Here is a 17,811-nt window from a genome sequence, read left to right on the forward strand (position 1 = left end):
CTGACGTTTCATTTTGCAGTTTTCTCATCATGCAACCGACTGACGAGGTTCTAGCCATCAAAGTTCCACTTCGGAAGCTAATGCAAGTTACTGACGGGACTACTGTGAGCTCCACTTGCAACACCACCAGGGTGGGCCAACCTGGCGACGCCGAGCTACGTAGCTTACGCTGTTGATCTTGACTTGACTTCGGTTTCGAGCGGAGGAACCCAATGGAAGCGATCGGAGACTAGAATCGCTGACTGGCGTGTGCTGGAGTGATGGTTTGCCACATCGTGATATTCTTCTTAAGTCAATGCAAGGCCTTGGAATGCAACCCATTTCCTACCGGCTGTTCACTTCTCGTTAACTACCATACCTGCTTGTTGACTTTTCTACCACCTTCTCTTCCACCATGGGTTCTATCGGAACCATCTGGACTTATCCTTTCAACCCCAGGGCCATGAAGGTATGGTGTAACAATTCCCGCCCATTCCCCCTCTCAGACCCGTCCTCACTCCTTTACCTGGCCCTTCACTGAAGCCCTTCACAGGTCCAGGCCGTGGCAGCCGTGAATGGTCGCACGGTTGACCTCGCCCCTGACTTTGTCATGGGCAAGACAAACAAGACTCCCGAGTTCCTCGCCGACTTCCCCATGGGCAGAGTTCCCACCTTCAAATCCCTTGACGAAGGCCTCGCCCTTTTCGAGTCGGACGCCATTGCCCAATATGCTGCCGAGAGTGGCCCTGCAAGCGCCCAACTGCTTGGTACCACCGCAGGAGAGCGAGCTGTTATTAGACAGTGGATTGGCTTTGCCGACCATGAGCTGTTTGAGCCTCTGACGACCCTGATCTTGTGGCGCTACGGCATGGCCTCTTTTAACCAAGAGGCTGAGAGGGCCTCCCTTAAACGCCTCATTATTTCTCTTGAAATAGTAGAGAAGCATCTACATAGCCGCCAATATATTGGCACGCAGGACATTAGTCTGGCAGACATCTCGGTTGCCGCGGGACTGTACTGGGGATTCGCTCAAGTCATTGACGCAGAGCTCAGGGACAAGTTTCCTCGAACTACAGATTGGTACCTGCGAGTGATTGAGGATGAGCGTCTTGCGTCAGCATTTGGCGATAAGAACTTTATCGAGGCCAGGAAGACCGCCCCCTGAGCTGCGTGCTTTTGGCAGGATCTTGGCTGCTTGAGGTGAACTGGCGAGATAGCATCGTAGGCCTCCATATTACAGATTCCCTGAGTTTCGATACAATAAATATGAGTTGAGCCCAGCTGGTGTTGGTGTCTGGTAGTCCAAGATAATGGGGCGGTTCCTTCGTGCTCACGAGGGCATTAGGACGAGGCGGTGCACCATAGCCTAGGTATAGAACACTTTAAATGCACGAGGTGATGAGCAGCCGTACCTTCCAGATAACTTGATAAGTACTGGAAGAGATGAGAATATTTCGAACGCTAAGCAAAGGTCTTTAGCTTGGGTTGAGAAAATTTGTTCTCCCCGCAGCCCTTTCTCTTAGTCCATATCTTTCCCCCTTTCTAACTGCTTCCTTCGCTCGGCCCACTCGTAATGCATGTAGAATGCGTATTTATCAGCAAAAAACTCACCTGTCATGTCGCCACCCAAGACGTGCTATAAGACTCACCATTGTCCCGGGCTTTTCAACCTAGCCAGTTCCCGGCACCGACGATTATCTTTCTCTCAACTGGTCCTATTGTTTATTTTCGAGTCTACGTCAATATCCCAGGATGACCGTTGTTGGTATCGCTGGCCTCACAGCCAAATTTGCACAGTGTGTGGTCAAAGCACTACAGGCATATCCTGATGTGACCATCAAAGGTTTCTGCAGGAGCCCTACGAAACTTCCACAGGCAGCCCTCGACAAGTACAGCATCGAGATCATTCAGGGCAACTTTGATGACGAGGGCGCCGTTCATGCCTTGGTTCGCGGTTGTGACATAGTCATCTGCTGCTACTACGGCGATAACGATGTCATGACTCGAGGCCAGAAAATCCTGATCGACGCGTGTGTCAACGAAGGCGTTCCGCGATACGTACCTAGCGATTTTGCCGTCGACTATACCAAAATCCCGAACGGCGAGTTGTTTCCTAAGGAGTCGACAAAAATTATCAAGAAATATCTGGAGGGCAAGAAGGTAAAGGGAGTGCATATTCTGGTCGGTGCCTTGATGGAGACCTTCTGGAGTCCCTTCTTCCACATCTTTGACATCAGTAATGAAACGATTAACTACTGGGGCACGGGCAACGAGAAATGGGACTTGACCACGTATGAGACAGCCGCAGCATATGCCGCGGCTCTGTTGGTTGACAAAGACGCCTCTGGTATCTTTCGCTGTGGGTTGAACTTTTCTTAGATGGCATGCGGGACCAATTTAGCTAACAGACAGGTTGAGTCCGGGGCGACTATAAGAGTGTCTTGGAGATCAAGGCAAGTTATGAGAAGATTTACCAAGCTCCGCTGCATTTGAAGTGTCTCGGATCCCTTGACAAGCTCTATCGCGTCCTCAGGAGCCAGTTTGAGGAAAATCCAGACAATGTAGCGGCTTGGGGCCCTGGGTAAGAGTTACTCTTGTACATTATTACTCAGGACGCGCTGACTTCTGGTCTTAGATGCTTTATGTACTGGTGCACCAACGGAATCGCACATCTTGGGGATAATCTCAACAACCAGAGCTACCCGACCGTCGTCGCACTCGATCTGGAAGGGTTTCTCAGGAGCCACAAGAGGGAAGAGATTCATACGGCCGATCAACGTCTCGGTTTCTAAGCCGCGACTGTTGACTTGTTGGAGGACAGTGCAGGTGAAGTCTCGTTAGGTGGCATGCCAGCCACAAGGTACCTTCTAGACCGACCAATGTTTAGTGGATCACCTCCATCAATCCATTCTCCACTCCGCTATTTGCTTTATCATCACCTGTAAGATGATGTGTGATATTTACTTGAGTCTCCGAGACAGCCGAGCTATCTACTATCTTGGTGATCCTTCATGGAAAGGGAGAGAAATCTGAGTGAATGCTGAGCCCGGATCTCTGGAGAGGCTGGATGAAAGATGTACCCCCATTAGCGCTTCGCGCTACTGCAACCTACTGACGAGCTAGTTAAGCGAACGGAAGGCTGCTTCTGGGGCATCCTCGTGTCATGCAGTGCATCAAGAGCCTGGCCAAATAGCATGTGCAAACAAGCGTAAATATTGCCAAGTAATGCGAAGAGCTTTATTAATAATGACAAAATAGGAAGTAGGTATTCATTTATGTTAAAGATATCACAAAATCGCGTTATCAATAGGTTGCCACGCGAGTGCTGCCAGCATGATGCATCTTAGGGCTTAGACCTTCAACACGCATTATCGTCACTACCTATATCTGCATTGAATCTGCCCCAATCTCCTTGATCAATTCAATAATCAGTCACCGCCATAACATCAACGATCATGGCCCCAATCCGCCTCGGCATCATCGGCCTGTCTGCTCGCCCCGGCAGCTGGGCCGCCGCAGCCCATCTACCCTACCTTTTGTCCTCCCACGGCAAAGCTCACTACAGAATTGTCGCCCTTTGCAACTCAAGCACAGAATCAGCTCACTCGGCCATCAAGACGCTTGGACTGCCGTCAGACATTCGAGCATACGGCAATCCTAGCGACCTGGCTCAGGATACCAACGTCGACTTGGTAGTATGCAGCACTCGAGTTGACAGGCACTACGCCACTATCGAGCCTAGCATCCTTGCAGGCAAGGCGGTGTTTGTAGAGTGGCCACTAGCTTCAAATACATCTCAGGCGCGAGAGTTAGCTAGCTTGTCTAGAAGGCAAAGCATCAGATCCGTCGTTGGCCTGCAGGGCCCTGCTACTGCCTCAATCAGTGCCGCACGCCAACTGTTGGAAGACGGCCTCTTAGGCAAGGTTCTCAGCTCGGAAGTGAAGGCATGTGGAGGAACGGGCAGCCATGATACCATTCCAGAGTCTTTGAGGTACTTTACTCAGATGGCGGTGGGAGGGAATGCGATTACCATTGGTTTCGGCCACTGTAAGTTTCCCTTATTCCCTGGTCCCTCACACCTGGACCCATTTTCCTTATTCTAACAACTCTTAGTGTGGGAGTTCCTTCAAACTGCACTTGGGGATGTTTATGATATCCGAAGCAGGCTACAGCTGCAGCGGCCCAAGGTCAGACTTGCTTCCAAGATGGGTGCCGTGATTGAGACTGTCGAGTCTGATGTGCCAGATCTTGTCTCCGTAACGGCCTTGTTGAGACCCTCCCAATACGTCGAGAGTGGTGCTACGGTTGTCATGACATTCCAAAAAGGCGAGCCATTTCCTGGCGATCCTTGTCTCACATGGACAATTTCGGGAGAAAAGGGCGAGCTCAAGTTTACTGCCCAAGGTGGAACAACCCCTCGAACCATGGCTTCAGGGGATGTTAAGATTGTGTTGCATGACTTTTCCACTGGTGAGATTAGCGACATCCCCTGGGCCTGGGAGCCCTGGCGCCAGGAACTGCCAGCCGCGGCCCGGGGCGTTGCCGGGATATATGAAGCGTATGCCCGGGGTGATAGCACGGGGTATTGCGATTTCGAACATGGCTTGAAACGTCATGAGCAATTAGAAAATGTTCTATCTTACTCCTACTAATACCACTGGAGAATTTGCGCTTTCAGAAATCGAAGAGGGTGTGTGTTCTCTGCTTGATTAGATTGGAGAGTCCGAATCTTTTGACAGACTAAACCTCAGAGACACTACCCTACAATAAAAAAAAGGGGGAGGGGGGATTCGAGCTTAAAGACAGGCCGTGTGCATGATTGGAGCTGTCAGAATCCGGGTGGATGACGGTCGGGCCATAGATGAGGCGCCCGAGGACAGGTCTTGTCGCTTGCTGCCCGAGGTTGAGAATATATGTGCAAGGTTGTCATGTAGCTGTACAACGTGGATTTCTCGAGGGACTGTATTTCTGTTGAATGGACATGGTTCACAAACGAGCTAGGGAGCCGTAAGTTTCCTGTGCCGTCAATATGCTTGATAGAGCTCTCGTATTAACCCAAATCCATGATGTATCTACCGTTCATGCAGAGACTTTGCGGTGTTCATAACTCCCATCTGTTTAACACACGGATGTATTCGGCATGTTAAGCTAAAAGATGTCGCAGGCCTGTTGCTTGCTGAGAGGAACAGGTTTGGAAGCTAACTTGGCAGGTGTGTAACTGGCAGGGAAGCACCGCCACTGGTCGAGACTACCCTACTACCAGGTACCCTACCGTCCTTAGTTGAAGGATGTGCTGGGACAGGTATCGCGGGAGGGCCGGCCCCAGGAGCGGAAGGGGCGTTTCCTGGCAGCTGAGGTCCATCAAGTGGCAGAAAACAGGACTGTTCCACAAATGGAAGAAGGAGATTCAGGAACTGCAGAGCCGATGCTAACTGCCGACAAAGGCCCTCCCCAACTCGACCAGGTGGGAGGGGGATAATACCCTCGGCATGGAGTGGAGGTAACAGCATGACTTGGCTAATGTCTTGTGAAAGACGCCGTGTCCCGGCCTCGGTATTGTCGGGTCGTGAACCCCCTGCTTGATTAGAAATAGATTATGAACCCAGTACGTTCTGTCCCGAGCGGGATTGCCGTTATTGCGGCCCTGTCTCTTAACACGTTTCGCATGCTCCGTTTCAAACAGGCTGTGTAAACCTTATGCGACAAGATCAGACCAGATCAGGCTTTGCATCCGTTACAAGAGCCCTAGCGGGCCAATGAGCGGGGTCCGTTCCTGATTGAATGTCAATGCCATTTTCCAAGCTTGCGGTGATGGTTTCCGTCTTGGGTAAACTAATCTTTGGCCCTTGCTCCTGAAACGGTCATGTCTTGGGGCCAAGGAGAAATAAACTTTCAAGAAACGGCACGTTTACTGTACTAGGCTTACAAGGAGGTTAGTGCGGTCGAATGATGGCGCAAGCGATCGAGGCGTATGGTTGTGATTGACACAGCATGTATAAGAGCAAGTAAGCCTTCCTGACTGAAATCTGGACGTAAAATGATCAGTTGGCCACTGAACCAATTGTTTACACTCTTTAAACTTGCCCATTATCCATAATTTACCAAATATGGCCAGGCTTCCGGTCCTTGCCGTGGCCGCTGTTGGCTGCCTCCATGCAACCACTGCACTAGCCTACCCAGGTGCTAAGAGTGCCGATCTTAGTAAAGAATACGATTATGTCATTGTCGGTGGAGGTGCAGCTGGTCTGACAGTTGCAAATCGTTTGTCTGAGAACCCTGGTATGTCTTTCGTCTTGGCCTTATTCATTCACAGCCGGTACTCACTCGATTATCTCTCAGCTGTAACTGTTCTCATCATCGAAGCTGGTGACTTGTAAGTGATAAGACGCCATGTGAGTATTTCTAACCATAATGTAGCGACGCCAATGAAGACTTTGTCACGATTCCTGGCCTCGCTGGTGGCGCTGTCGGTACCAAATACGACTGGAACATCACATATCCCGCCAGCGAGTCGCTTAACGGGCGCAGCGTCTCGATCCCCCTAGGCAAGGTCGTGGGAGGCTCAACTAAGCTGAACCGAATGGTTTTTGATCGAGGATCGAAAGCAGACTACAATGACTGGGCTGAGCTAGGTAACAAGGGCTGGGATTGGGACACACTTTTCCCCTACTTCAAGAAGGTAAGGTACTTGAGCCAGACTCAGCCAGTGTCAATAGGTCACGGTATTTTACGGTATTGGGGTTTGATGTTGTCATGGATCGATGACTGTGTCTTTTGCTGTTTTGGCTGATGGCCCCTGTTGGAGACGTCACTTATGACAAGAGTCAAATGCTGACTTGGAGCCTTAGAACGAAAAGTTCACTCCTCCCAATGCCGATATCAAGAAGGAGTATGCCATTACTACGGATGCGTCAGCTCATGGTACTTCGGGCTACATGCACTCAAGCTACTCACCCTTCTTTTGGCCTACCACAAGTACGTTGATAGCCCCATTTAAAGCTCTAGAATGAACATCTATACTGATGGGGATCTACCTTAGAGAACATTGTCAAGGCGGTCCAAGAGCTTGGCATCACTGTTGCTCGGGACCAAGCCAACGGAAGTCCTATCGGAGGATACTTCTGTCCTCACAACCAAGATCCCAAAACGCTGACGCGGTCCTCTGCCCGGGAAGCCTACTACGAGTCGGTATCCAGCCGGAAGAATCTCAAGATATTGACTGGCCAGCAAGTCACACGAGTACTCACCAAAAAGTCCAAGAGCACAGTCAAGGCCACAGGTGTAGAGGTAAGGTGCCAACATGCCGTGAGTGAGTCCGTCTGGCTGACCAGTGATACCACAGTTTGCCACAAGCAGAGACAGTTCCCGTCAGACAGTCAGTGCCAAGAAGGAGGTTATTATTGCAGCAGGGGCAATTCATTCGCCCCAAATTCTCCAAGTCTCTGGCATCGGCGACTCGGCCCTTCTCTCTAGCATCAACATAACTACAGTCGTGGACCTCCCCGGAGTCGGCCAGAACTTCCATGACCACGTCTTGCTCGCTGTAGTAAATCAGAGTAAGTGGTGCCATCCATGCAGATCTTGTCAACTCATTAGGGACTGACGTGGAACTAGTCCAAGCACCTATTCAGACCAGCAACCTGACCAGCAACGCCACCTTTGCGGCTGAGGCGCGAGCTCAATACGACAGTCAGAAGAAGGGTCCCCTAACAAGTCCCACTGGTGATTTTCTAATCTTCCTGCCCCTCTCCGACTATTCCAACGCCGCTTCGGACATTCATAAGCAAGCAGCCAGTCAAGACGGCACCAAGTTTCTGCCGCCTGGCACGCCCGCCGATGTAGCCAAGAGTTACCAGAAGCAGCAAAAGCTTCTTAGCGAGAAGCTGCTTGACAAAAAGACTGCTATTCTCGAGCTCATCTGGAGTGACGGCGCCCTTGTCCTCGGTCTCCAGCACCCATTTTCGCGAGGATCCGTCAAGGCTAAATCATCGAACATCTTTGATGCTCCTGTAGCCAACCCGGAGTTTCTTAGGAACCCACTTGATGTCGCCCTTCTAACTGAAGGTATTAGGTTTGCCCGAAAGCTGGTCGAGGCGCCCTCTATCAAGAGTCTTGCGCCTGTTGAGGTCGTCCCTGGAGCCAATGTGACGTCCGACGGTGATCTAGAGCAGTTCATTCGCTCTAGCGCTGGAACTCTGTTCCACCCCGCTGGGTCTAACAGGATCGGCAAGCGTGAAGAAGGCGGTGTCGTCGACGAGAATCTCAGGGTCTATGGTGTTGATGGGCTCCGGATTGTTGATGCTAGCGTGATTCCTTTGCTTCCTGCTGCGCATACTATGACGACTGTATATGCTGTAGCTGAGAGGGTGAGTGACTTGATTCTATGATGAGTACCTAGACAACAGATTGCTGACATGTACACGCAGGCTGCGGATCTTATCAGACGGGGATAGATGGGGCTGCGCAGTTGGTCGTACTTTTCGAGAATCTCTCGCTTACATTCTTCACTTTTTTTTTCTTTTGTATATTTATAAAGTCTTGCCCAATCTTTAACACAGATACATGGTTTTCTTTATCGCTGCCGTCTTTTCAAAGGCAAGATCCTGGTGGTTAACCACAAAGCCCCATAGGGTCCATAGTGACTGGTGCTGAGATCCCTCCTAAATACGAATCCGATGTTTCCAACATGTTGTTGAAGGGGATAAAATGAGACAATTTGGTCTATGTGTGGGATGCGAATGTGAACAAGGGATCTGTATATGGTGAATCTTGGCCGACATGTCGTACGCTAAGAGCTTAAAATATGCTGCATGTACCGTTGCCCACATTGATCGCAATGACCAGAAAGCCCGTAATCTCTCTATAATTAACACCCAAGAAGCAAATTTCACCTCCAGTGCCTGAGATGGCAACCCATTGGCCCGGCATAATCCAGGCGTGTTCGAGGGCAGCGTCAGCCGTCACATCGCCGCAAAGCATGATGGAAATTCCCTCGTCAGGGGTATCAATGCTTTTTCGAAGCAGCAGAAGATATTTGGAAGGAACTAAGGCGTACTTCGGAAATGTGCGATTGACCATGGCGCCTGAGTTGAGCGGTTGGTGGCAGAGAGTTTCGCCTCCGGGATGAAAGCTGTAGGTGCGAACGCGGCAGATGCCTGCAGTTTAAAAAGATCAATTTCAGGTCCAATATAACTACTCTTTAGATACAGGATTCCGGTAATGGTGGATTGTCTTGATGTTGCAATACACCCCGAGCCCTTCACGTCCCCATTCTCCGCCAACCCCAGACTCCTTACGGCCAGCCAGATGTGCCTGTGGCAAAGGCTTCTCAAAGCTGTTAATCCATATAGTTCCCGCATTAATTCCCGAGGCAATCCTCTTTGCTCGGTCGATATCGGCCGACCAAACGGCTCCGCCTAAGCCTGTCGTGGTGTTGTTTGCACGGGACAAGACGTCATCTTCGTCTTTCCACTTGAGTAGCGGCACAATGGGACCTACAAGGGCAATACCAGAAGGAATTAGCATGTTGAAACTTCAGGCAACTGTTTTACTAATAAGGGGAAACCAGGAATTGTTGACTTACCAAAGGCTTCACCTTCGACCACAAGTGACTGATCAGGAGGATTGTCGACGATAGCCGGGTTAATGAAGAAACTTGATCCATCCAAAGCTTGATCTCCTCCGCACGCAAACTTGTAGCCATTCTCGGTTGTGTCTTGGAAAAAACGCTTCACAATGTTGTACTGCATCTCGTTTTGTACTGGTCCGAGCATAACACCCCCCTCTGCGTCAGGCGGTCCAACCTTCCATTTCTCGACAGTTTCAACCATTTTCTTGAGGAACCTGTCGTATATGTCTTGGTGAACAAAAACACGCTTGCTGGCCACGCATAGTTGACCAGAATTGAAGAATGCAGCCAATGCCACTTGAGGAGCAACGACATCTACGTCAACATCGGGACAAACGATGTTGGCGCTGTTCCCGCCTAGTTCAAGAGTGACACTTTTGAGCGTGGCACTCGCGGCAGCCATAATCTTCTTGCCTGTTGCACTTGATCCTGTAAAACTTATCTTGTCCACGTCGGCATGTTGGCAGAGCAGAGGGCCTAGTTCCATATCCCCATTCAGGGCCTGCAGGACTCCAGGAGGGAACACATTCTGGACCAGTTCAGAAAATTTGAGGAGGCTGTATGGGGTGTATGGCGATGGCTTCGCAATCATGCAGTTGCCTGTCAATAGCGCAGGCGCGATCTTGCCGATTGCGAGTACAAGAGGATAGTTCCAAGGACAGATAGCACCAATCACTCCCATAGGTTCGTACTGCAGGGCTAAGTGAAGGTCCTTATCGTCTTGAATAACTCGTGTCTCTAGCGGCTCCTGGGCAGCTGTGAAGCGGAACCTCGGTCAGATAAGCTCACATTGACAACACAAGGTAGAGGAAGGCAACAGACCAAAGAAGTCGAGGAAATTGATGGCGTGGATCACTTCAAGTTCGGCAAACTGCGGTGGTTTGCCGCACTCTAGGGATAAAAGCCTCGACATGTCATTTTTGCTTTCCGCGAGGAGCTTGCTTGCTTGTGTCAGACACGCTTGTCGATGGGCCCACGATGTCTTGGACCAGTCGGCAAAGGCGACGCGAGCTGCACTGACGGCGCTTTCAAGGTCCTGTGATGAGGCGATGGGCACATCCCAGAGAGGTTTGCGGGTAGACGGGTTAATGCCATGTCCAAGCCGTTTGCTCCCTTGAAGGGCGCCTCCGATGGTGTTCTTGAAGGTAAAGAACTTGTTGCTGCTCATGTTGACTTGACTTTGCTGGTGAGTGTGGGACAAGAGGAGGAGGGAAGATGGTCCGCAAGTCTCCATCCACGCACTCACCTCGGTGTATTTGAGGTGAAAGTTTGTCTTGACGAGAAGCATGTACCGCCGGCAGTTGTCAAACCACAGCTGCCGAACCCAGGGACCTCGGGTTGGCAGATTACTTCCCCGCAAACTTCCCCGCAGACTTCCCCGCAAACGCATCTGCCCCTGACCAGGCCACTCGGAGCTATATGCGAGCCCCAGACTCCGTCTACAAACTGCTTTGTAATCAGGTTGAGATACATAGTTACTTAGAGGGCCAGGTTTGCTCAAGGCACCTACCACTGGACTTGTGGGGTTCGGCGAAACAAATAAAAGGCCACCTGACCTCTGTTGACGCTATAACCGCATAGGTACGCAACCATTCCTTGAGTGAGGAGGTTGACGAGGGTCTCGCCATTGTTCAGGTGTCAGGCAAAACGAGGGACTGTCGGTTATTGACACACAACGTCACAAATGCACAGAGAAACTCGTTCAAGGCGATCATTGGAATTCATTACAAGCCTAGCTAACTAGCGAAATGGAACGTAGTTCGGTCAGATCACAGGTAATTTGGCCATGCTATGGTGTAGCAATTGAATTGGCTATGGGTGTGCCGCAGTCATAGGTAGGTTAAAATACCCCTTCTCCGACCAGGGGAGGTGTCCTAAGCGAGCAGAATCGAGTGGTGGCGTAAATCATAACTCATTTGACAATTAGCATGAGACAATAGTAAGCGTTGTGCTCGGTCCTCGTCTTCAGAATTGGTCTAGAAGGAATGGAGACAATGAGACACGAACAGGTCCAACTCTCAAGCGTAGGGAGGCACCAAAGTAATGGGATACGGCCATCTGATATAAAACGAGGATCTAAGCTAGTTGTGGCTAGGTTTAAAATGATAGCTGGGGTTTAAGTTTAATATAGAAATGGGCTCCAACTTTTCGGCGAGATAGTAGCACTTACGCCGCAAAGGAGATTACAGCTATCCATCTAAAGCGCTCAACCAAGCTACAGCATAACTTTGGCCGTATCCTCAAGACCCTCGTTACGCAACCAGCTCGGTCGAATATTCATCCGAAACCCCGAAGGCGGGGTAAGTCCAGGCTGCAGCTCTCTCCCTTTCTTTGTTCCAACACTGCGACGTTCTATTGAGAGAATACCACCGCTCGTTTCCAATATGACCGAGCCGATATTTTGGAAGCCGAGTTTCGGCAGAGAGTTAAAATCTCACTCTCATGGTGAGCAGGTCGAGTAGGATGCACAGTAACATCGTTCCTTGCCAGCTTGCTTATTCGTGGTTCCCTAGTATCTGGTATTTGACGGCTTAACACGAATTTCATTTTGGGACAGGTCCCCCAAGGACGAGCTTGTAGGGAACTTACCAGGCGCGAGCATCATGACAGCTGCGATATCAGATGTCTTCACCGGACCTCCAGCCAAAGTGGCGTATATTGGGCATCAGGCCCTATTACAGCTGCAGAAGAAAAGGTCTAGTCATCAGGTTTGACTATTAAGTGAAGTTAGTAACTTCGAGCGCTGGGCTTATTGTTATCCTAGGGACGGCAGAAACCCATTATCCTTGTTGGCCTTTCTCTCGGTGGCCTGATTCTGAAGCATGTAAGTTCAACCTTATCATCTCGGATTGAGAATGAATTGACTCTGGAAAGGCGCTTTTCCTCGCCGCTGCCGATCCCGACCTTCAATCTATTATGGAGCGTATCCAAGCGTTACTGTTCGTAGGAACGCCTCATAGAGAAGATGAATACCAAGAGTATGGTCGAGTACTGGCCAGCGTCGCGAGATATACACATACCAAAGAGCATGAAGCTTGTCTTGGTAATTGGCTGTATGATAACAGCGAGGACTTTAGAGAACTGACGTCGGCCTGACATCTCCTCCCCAACTTCCCTGTCTACTCCTTTTCCGAGTCCAAGCCCATGGACAGCCTTGATCGCGTGGTGGGTGCAGCTAAAATGGCTACTTACTCATTAACCGGCTAATCCCCCTTAGCTGGTTACCAAACACTCCGCTACCCTCGGAGTAGAGAATGAGGTTCATCTTTCCATCAGCGCAACTCATTCTGGATTATTGAACGCCTTATTCAAAAACAAAAATCCGGTTGATACATCCATCTTGATCGACGAAAAGTCAGCTTACCAGACAATATACGAGGTGCTGCAGACCCTAACATGCGGCGAGCAGTTACAGAAGAGTTACAATATGATTAGGGCGAAGACTGACCAGTTTCAACCTCTTCTGCCCAGGCTCTTGGAGTACAATTGTCCAGTTTGTGCCTCGCTCCCAGATGGCGAGATCGAGGATTGCGATTTTGCGTTGGCTACCCTCCTGATCCTGAGGCAATGGTGGCCCGACTCTGGCATAACTAGCCCTAAATACAAAGGGAGTATGCATCTTTACGGATTGCACGCGGCATGTATACGGCGAACATCTAATAGAGGCCCGAGGTTCAAAGTCAAGACGGAATATGGTAAGGGATCCTGTCAAACTCGTATTACGGCAAGCTTGAGCTGACTCAGTCAGATGTTCCATCCTCTGGCAGCTCCGAATGGGTTGTGCATGTCGATCCGCTGTCGGAAGCTACTAAGCGGCAAATGCGTTCTTGGATAGATGAGTGTGACCAACACCACAACTGCCAGTGACCAACGAGACCTGCTTCAAATCGCCCGCCCTCCACATTAGAAGAAAAGGACGAACCTGACAGAGCCGCACGACTATACGACCTGCTACCTACCCGATTGCTTGACGTCAGGGACCTGGGCCGCATCAGATTATGCGAAGGGGCCAGTCTTGAAGAGAGCGAGGCAAACACAAGATATGCCACCTTTAGCCACTGCTGGGGAGCATCACGGAGCTTTCTTACAACAAATCAGAACCTTCAGAGGATGAAGCGAGGCTTTAAACTCTCCAAGGAAGTCCCAAAGACATTCCAAGACGCCATTATTGTGACTCATGAGCTGGGCGTGCCTTACCTGTGGATCGATTTGCTCTGCATCATCCAAGGTGACATCTAGGATTGGGACCGGGAGGCTTCACAAATGGCTCGCGTCTATACCAACGCCTACATTAACATTGCAGCTCTTGACTCAGACGACGATACCAAGGGCTTTTTGCGCACGCGGCCTTTCCCGTACACCACCCTAAGGCTGGATTCTTCCACAGGCGAATCGGCCAATATTTACCTCATAAAAGATTGCGACGAGTCGAGACCGTCCTTAAGACGAGTCCATGCGCTGAGAACTAGAGGATGGGTTCTTCAAGAACAGTACCTCTCCACACGCGTCCTTTGGTTCACATCCAAAAAGATTGGGTGGAGCTGCAAGAAAGTACAAGAAGTAGAGGACGGAAAATTGTTTGGTTTCAAAGTTCCAGATCTAAGATCCACCAGTTGGAGGGAGGTTTTTACCGATTTCTCAGAAAGGAGCCTCACCTACGATACGGACAAACTCCCCGCCTTGGCGGGAGTTGCGTCGGCCTTTTCTGCTCTATCAGCCCTCTCTGGAGAGAATTAAGGTCTTTACTGTGCAGGTCTATGGGAGAAGACGCTTCGGCAGAGTTTGCTGTTCTTCTGGAATAACCCCACCTGCCCATCTCAATATCTCGCCCCTTCTTGGTCTTGGGCTTCGCTAAATGGGCGAGTGAAATGGCTTGACCGCACATCTTTTGGCAGCTATGATCTATTGAAGAGAGTGGCGGTAGTTGATTATGACATGAAACTCGCGAGTGACAATCAGTATGGGCAGGTTATGGAAGGAAGTTCTATCACCATCTCGGGCCCCTTGATAAAACTTCGGCCTCGAGTGCCGACCAAACAGAAGGAGACCTTTCATGAGAAACCATATGAAGTACTGGAAGGTGTGTGCAAGGGACAGACTCTTTGGTGCAGGCTTGACCTGCCACATGCTCAACCAGCAGAAGTCTTGGGCATGCCGCTCGCCACGGGGCAAGACAGTGCCTCTGCGTATAGAGGCTTTGTTTATTTGTCTGTGGTAGGTATTGCCCTAGCGGTAGCTGAAGGAAGTGAAGGGGGGTATAAACGCGTTGGAGTCTGGCAAAGGCAGCATAACCCAAGACAAGATCAATGACCTCGAGAGCTATCCGCCTCGCGTGGTTGTATTGTATTAGTTACGGAGCGGTGGCATCGTGTCGGAACCTGGTTCTCAATCTCATACTAAATGACGATACAGAGCCACTTGATTGGTGTGATGGAATGTGAAGCAGCCACTTGATTCGAGTGTTGGAGGCATGGCTCGGTAAACCTTGATGTCAATTGCCCCCTTTCATAGGCGCAGCCTTCATAAATACGCACTGTAGCCATTGCCATTGGCAGAAGAGACCTCAGGACGCACTAGGCCTGCGATACGGGTGATCTGGGAGCACTGGTAGGGGAGGTAGATGCTCGTTGTAGTTGGCTCTGGGATGTTAAATCTAATCGAGATTGAACCTGTGCACATTCTTGTCATTCTCGAGCATAATAGCACGTGGCTTCATTGGTCATTTCTTATTGTTGCCCGGGGATCGCTTGATCAACCGTTAGAATGGCCTGATCTGGGAGTCGGCGTGGTGAGAATAGTTGTCAAAGACCAAGCTCTATAAACTGGTGTAGCAAAAAATATTAGCATGCGCAACAAATCTGATACTGATGCTGGAAATCCTTTGGAGAGTTTGGAGCGAATGCTCCACAGCGGCCGATCCTGACCATGGCGAACAGGGGTCACATGGCTCAAGGCCAATGACCCTTTTCCGAACCAGGGAGAGTTCTGCCATTGCTCCGTTACATCCGCTCAACGTGGTGCTTAAAAGGCCAGATGTGTATCCATGCGCCGAGGCGGCATGAAACAACCCGCGTCTGGTAGGGCTGTTGACCACCAGAACCACCGGAATTATGGACCGAGGTGGTAATGGATCGACAGCCCGTTGTCTGACATAAATTGATTGGCCTTGTAAATGTGCTGCAGGTTTCACTTCAGCTCCTGTACACCGTCATGCAGTCATCAACCCACAATGGGCAATACTGGCGAGGACACCTTACTTCGCGGCCCGAAGTCCCATCAAGCTGTTCTAGATCCCACGTGGAGGCATTCCATGTCTGGGCCCTTTCATGGCACCTTCGGGATCGGGCAATCCGTATCAGCGACGACGAGATGTAGTACGCCACAATAAGCTCAATACAACTTCTGATGACACTAGCTAGACTCGTATCTTCTGCTTAGAAATTGAAATGTCACCGGCTGGACCGTTTTCCTTCTCAAGCGGTCAGTTCTCAATTGATTCCCACGTAATAGTCCACGAAACTGCAAGCTAGTAATAGAAGCACGTATGTATTTTGCAATACAGGTAACGACTGACTAGCGGCATCGATGGGACTCTAAAACAAGACGAGCAATGAAGAGAGACTGGCTCACTTAAGCCAATGTCACCTGCCTTTTCCCTGAGCGGGAGTGGGATGGCCGCCTTGAGCCCACTTCAAATACTACTTGCCTCATACGGTAGCACTTGCGGATGTTGTGGCATACATTTCACTGACCAAGCTTTTTGGGGGGCAAAAAGCCCAAGACATGCTCCAAATACAACGTAGTGGCTTATGTGTCTCGGGGAGTTTGTGGATAGGCAAGTAAATTGCCCCGGGGCGCCTTCACGCATTATGCAACAAAATATCTCCTGATGGGGCTCATGAGGCTAGTGTCCTCCGGCCTGCAAATATCTCAAGACGAGAAATTTATGTTGGTCAGTTCTCATAACGAAGCTTGGAACTCTTCAACCCGCTCTCCTATTGGCGAGATTTTACGATGTCTGTTCTACAGGGTAATCATCCCTGCCCTGCACAGAACATAAGCTGATCGCTGTGTAAACGCTGAGGGAAGTAGGACTAAGGGTACAGTGGAGTGAATAAGAGTAAGCCAGTTATGGTAAAAGGTGATGTTCACATGTGCTGCAGACTGTGTGGTTTATAAGTTGTTTACTATCCCCGAGCCTTGACGTCCTGGCTCTTTCAAAGGCACTCCCAGGACAATAGTGATATCTCATCCCCAGCCCGTCCTTCTCTACTCCTCCTTACCAAAACAAGACGGTCCCTCTCGTTGTATCGTTATCATGAAGCTAATCAACACCATCGCGGCCGCCTTGGCGCTCTGTCCCCTCTCCGCCTCCGCCGAGCGCAAATTCTACAACCCAGGCAACCTCAACGGCTGGGACTACATCCGTCGGGAGAACAAGGGTACCGTCGAAGCCGTCACCAACGTCGCCTACAAGGGCGGAAATGCCCTGAAAATGACGCAGACCTATACACCCGGCTACACTGGCCGCTACCATTCTGAGGTTGACCACAACCAAGGCTACAAGCGTGGCGACCAGCTTTTCTACGGCTTTGCCTTCCGTCTGTCAGAGCAGTGGGAATTTCAACCCCAGTCGTACAATTTGGCCCAGTTCATTGCAAACCGTCCTGGTGCCAGCTGCGGTGGTGATGATTGGATGCCTTCGTCCATGCTTTGGCTCGAGGGCGACCAACTGATGTCCCGTGTCGTCAGCGGCCAGTACCGAGTGCCAGACTGCAGCCGTGACATCAAGCCGTTCCCCAATTTGGCCAAGGTCAGTGCTGGCCAGTGGCACAAAGTTGTCATCCAGGCTTCGTGGAAGAGCGACAACACTGGCTTCTACAAGATCTGGTTTGATGGCAACAAGGTTCTGGAGGAGTACAACCGCAAGACGACCCTCAACGACGACAGCGTGTTTCAGTTCCGCATTGGTCTGTATGCCAATGCTTGGCACGACGATAAACACATGGAGGGTAGCCAGAGCTTCCGACAGGTTTGGTATGACGAGGTGGCCATTGGTACGACTTTTGCCGACGTCGACCCTGGCCAGCCTGACTCTGCCTAAGTTAATCAGCTCACGATATACGTGAGCACAGCTAGTTACCAAATCTGTAGGTTCAAGTGACCAAGGGTATGTTTTGTCTTGCAAACTTGTATATATTCGA

The 17,811-nt window shown here is 50.4% G+C and overlaps 6 protein-coding genes across 6 annotated transcripts; 5 read left to right on the top strand and 1 right to left on the bottom strand.

The window, feature by feature from the left end:
• Window positions 1-394: 394 nt before the first annotated feature.
• Window positions 395-1,144, top strand: LRP88_10912 (glutathione S-transferase family protein; the record flags this gene model as incomplete). The annotated part of the gene is made up of 2 exons (XM_083247360.1): window positions 395-448; window positions 533-1,144. 2 exons carry the CDS (start codon window positions 395-397, stop codon window positions 1,142-1,144), a joined length of 666 nt encoding a protein of 221 aa, XP_083096508.1.
• Window positions 1,145-1,731: 587 nt separating this feature from the next.
• On the top strand, window positions 1,732-2,771 carry LRP88_10913 (uncharacterized protein; the record flags this gene model as incomplete). The annotated part of the gene is made up of 3 exons (XM_083247361.1): window positions 1,732-2,338; window positions 2,398-2,560; window positions 2,615-2,771. 3 exons carry the CDS (start codon window positions 1,732-1,734, stop codon window positions 2,769-2,771), a joined length of 927 nt encoding a protein of 308 aa, XP_083096509.1.
• A 663-nt stretch (window positions 2,772-3,434) lies between these two features.
• On the top strand, window positions 3,435-4,631 carry LRP88_10914 (Gfo/Idh/MocA family protein; the record flags this gene model as incomplete). The annotated part of the gene is made up of 3 exons (XM_083247362.1): window positions 3,435-3,742; window positions 3,809-4,026; window positions 4,093-4,631. The coding sequence occupies 3 exons, from the start codon at window positions 3,435-3,437 to the stop codon at window positions 4,629-4,631; spliced, it is 1,065 nt and encodes a 354-aa protein (XP_083096510.1).
• Window positions 4,632-6,086: 1,455 nt separating this feature from the next.
• On the top strand, window positions 6,087-8,432 carry LRP88_10915 (GMC family oxidoreductase; the record flags this gene model as incomplete). The annotated part of the gene is made up of 8 exons (XM_083247363.1): window positions 6,087-6,262; window positions 6,397-6,658; window positions 6,828-6,954; window positions 7,019-7,266; window positions 7,322-7,535; window positions 7,594-8,002; window positions 8,051-8,345; window positions 8,406-8,432. The coding sequence occupies 8 exons, from the start codon at window positions 6,087-6,089 to the stop codon at window positions 8,430-8,432; spliced, it is 1,758 nt and encodes a 585-aa protein (XP_083096511.1).
• Window positions 8,433-9,171: 739 nt separating this feature from the next.
• LRP88_10916 (aldehyde dehydrogenase family protein) lies at window positions 9,172-10,775 on the bottom strand (the record flags this gene model as incomplete). Its single annotated transcript, XM_083247364.1, has 3 exons — window positions 9,172-9,473; window positions 9,563-10,363; window positions 10,565-10,775. 3 exons carry the CDS (start codon window positions 10,773-10,775, stop codon window positions 9,172-9,174), a joined length of 1,314 nt encoding a protein of 437 aa, XP_083096512.1.
• A 6,150-nt stretch (window positions 10,776-16,925) lies between these two features.
• LRP88_10917 (polysaccharide lyase family 20 protein) lies at window positions 16,926-17,711 on the top strand (the record flags this gene model as incomplete). The annotated part of the gene is made up of 1 exon (XM_083247365.1): window positions 16,926-17,711. The coding sequence occupies one exon, from the start codon at window positions 16,926-16,928 to the stop codon at window positions 17,709-17,711; it is 786 nt and encodes a 261-aa protein (XP_083096513.1).
• Between the last annotated feature and the right edge of the window lie 100 nt (window positions 17,712-17,811).

The sequence above is a fragment of the Fusarium phalaenopsidis genome (genome assembly GCF_050370095.1).
Source record: "Fusarium phalaenopsidis strain FUZ10S chromosome Unknown contig_32306, whole genome shotgun sequence".
In the NCBI taxonomy this organism is placed as follows: Eukaryota; Fungi; Ascomycota; class Sordariomycetes; order Hypocreales; family Nectriaceae; genus Fusarium; species Fusarium phalaenopsidis.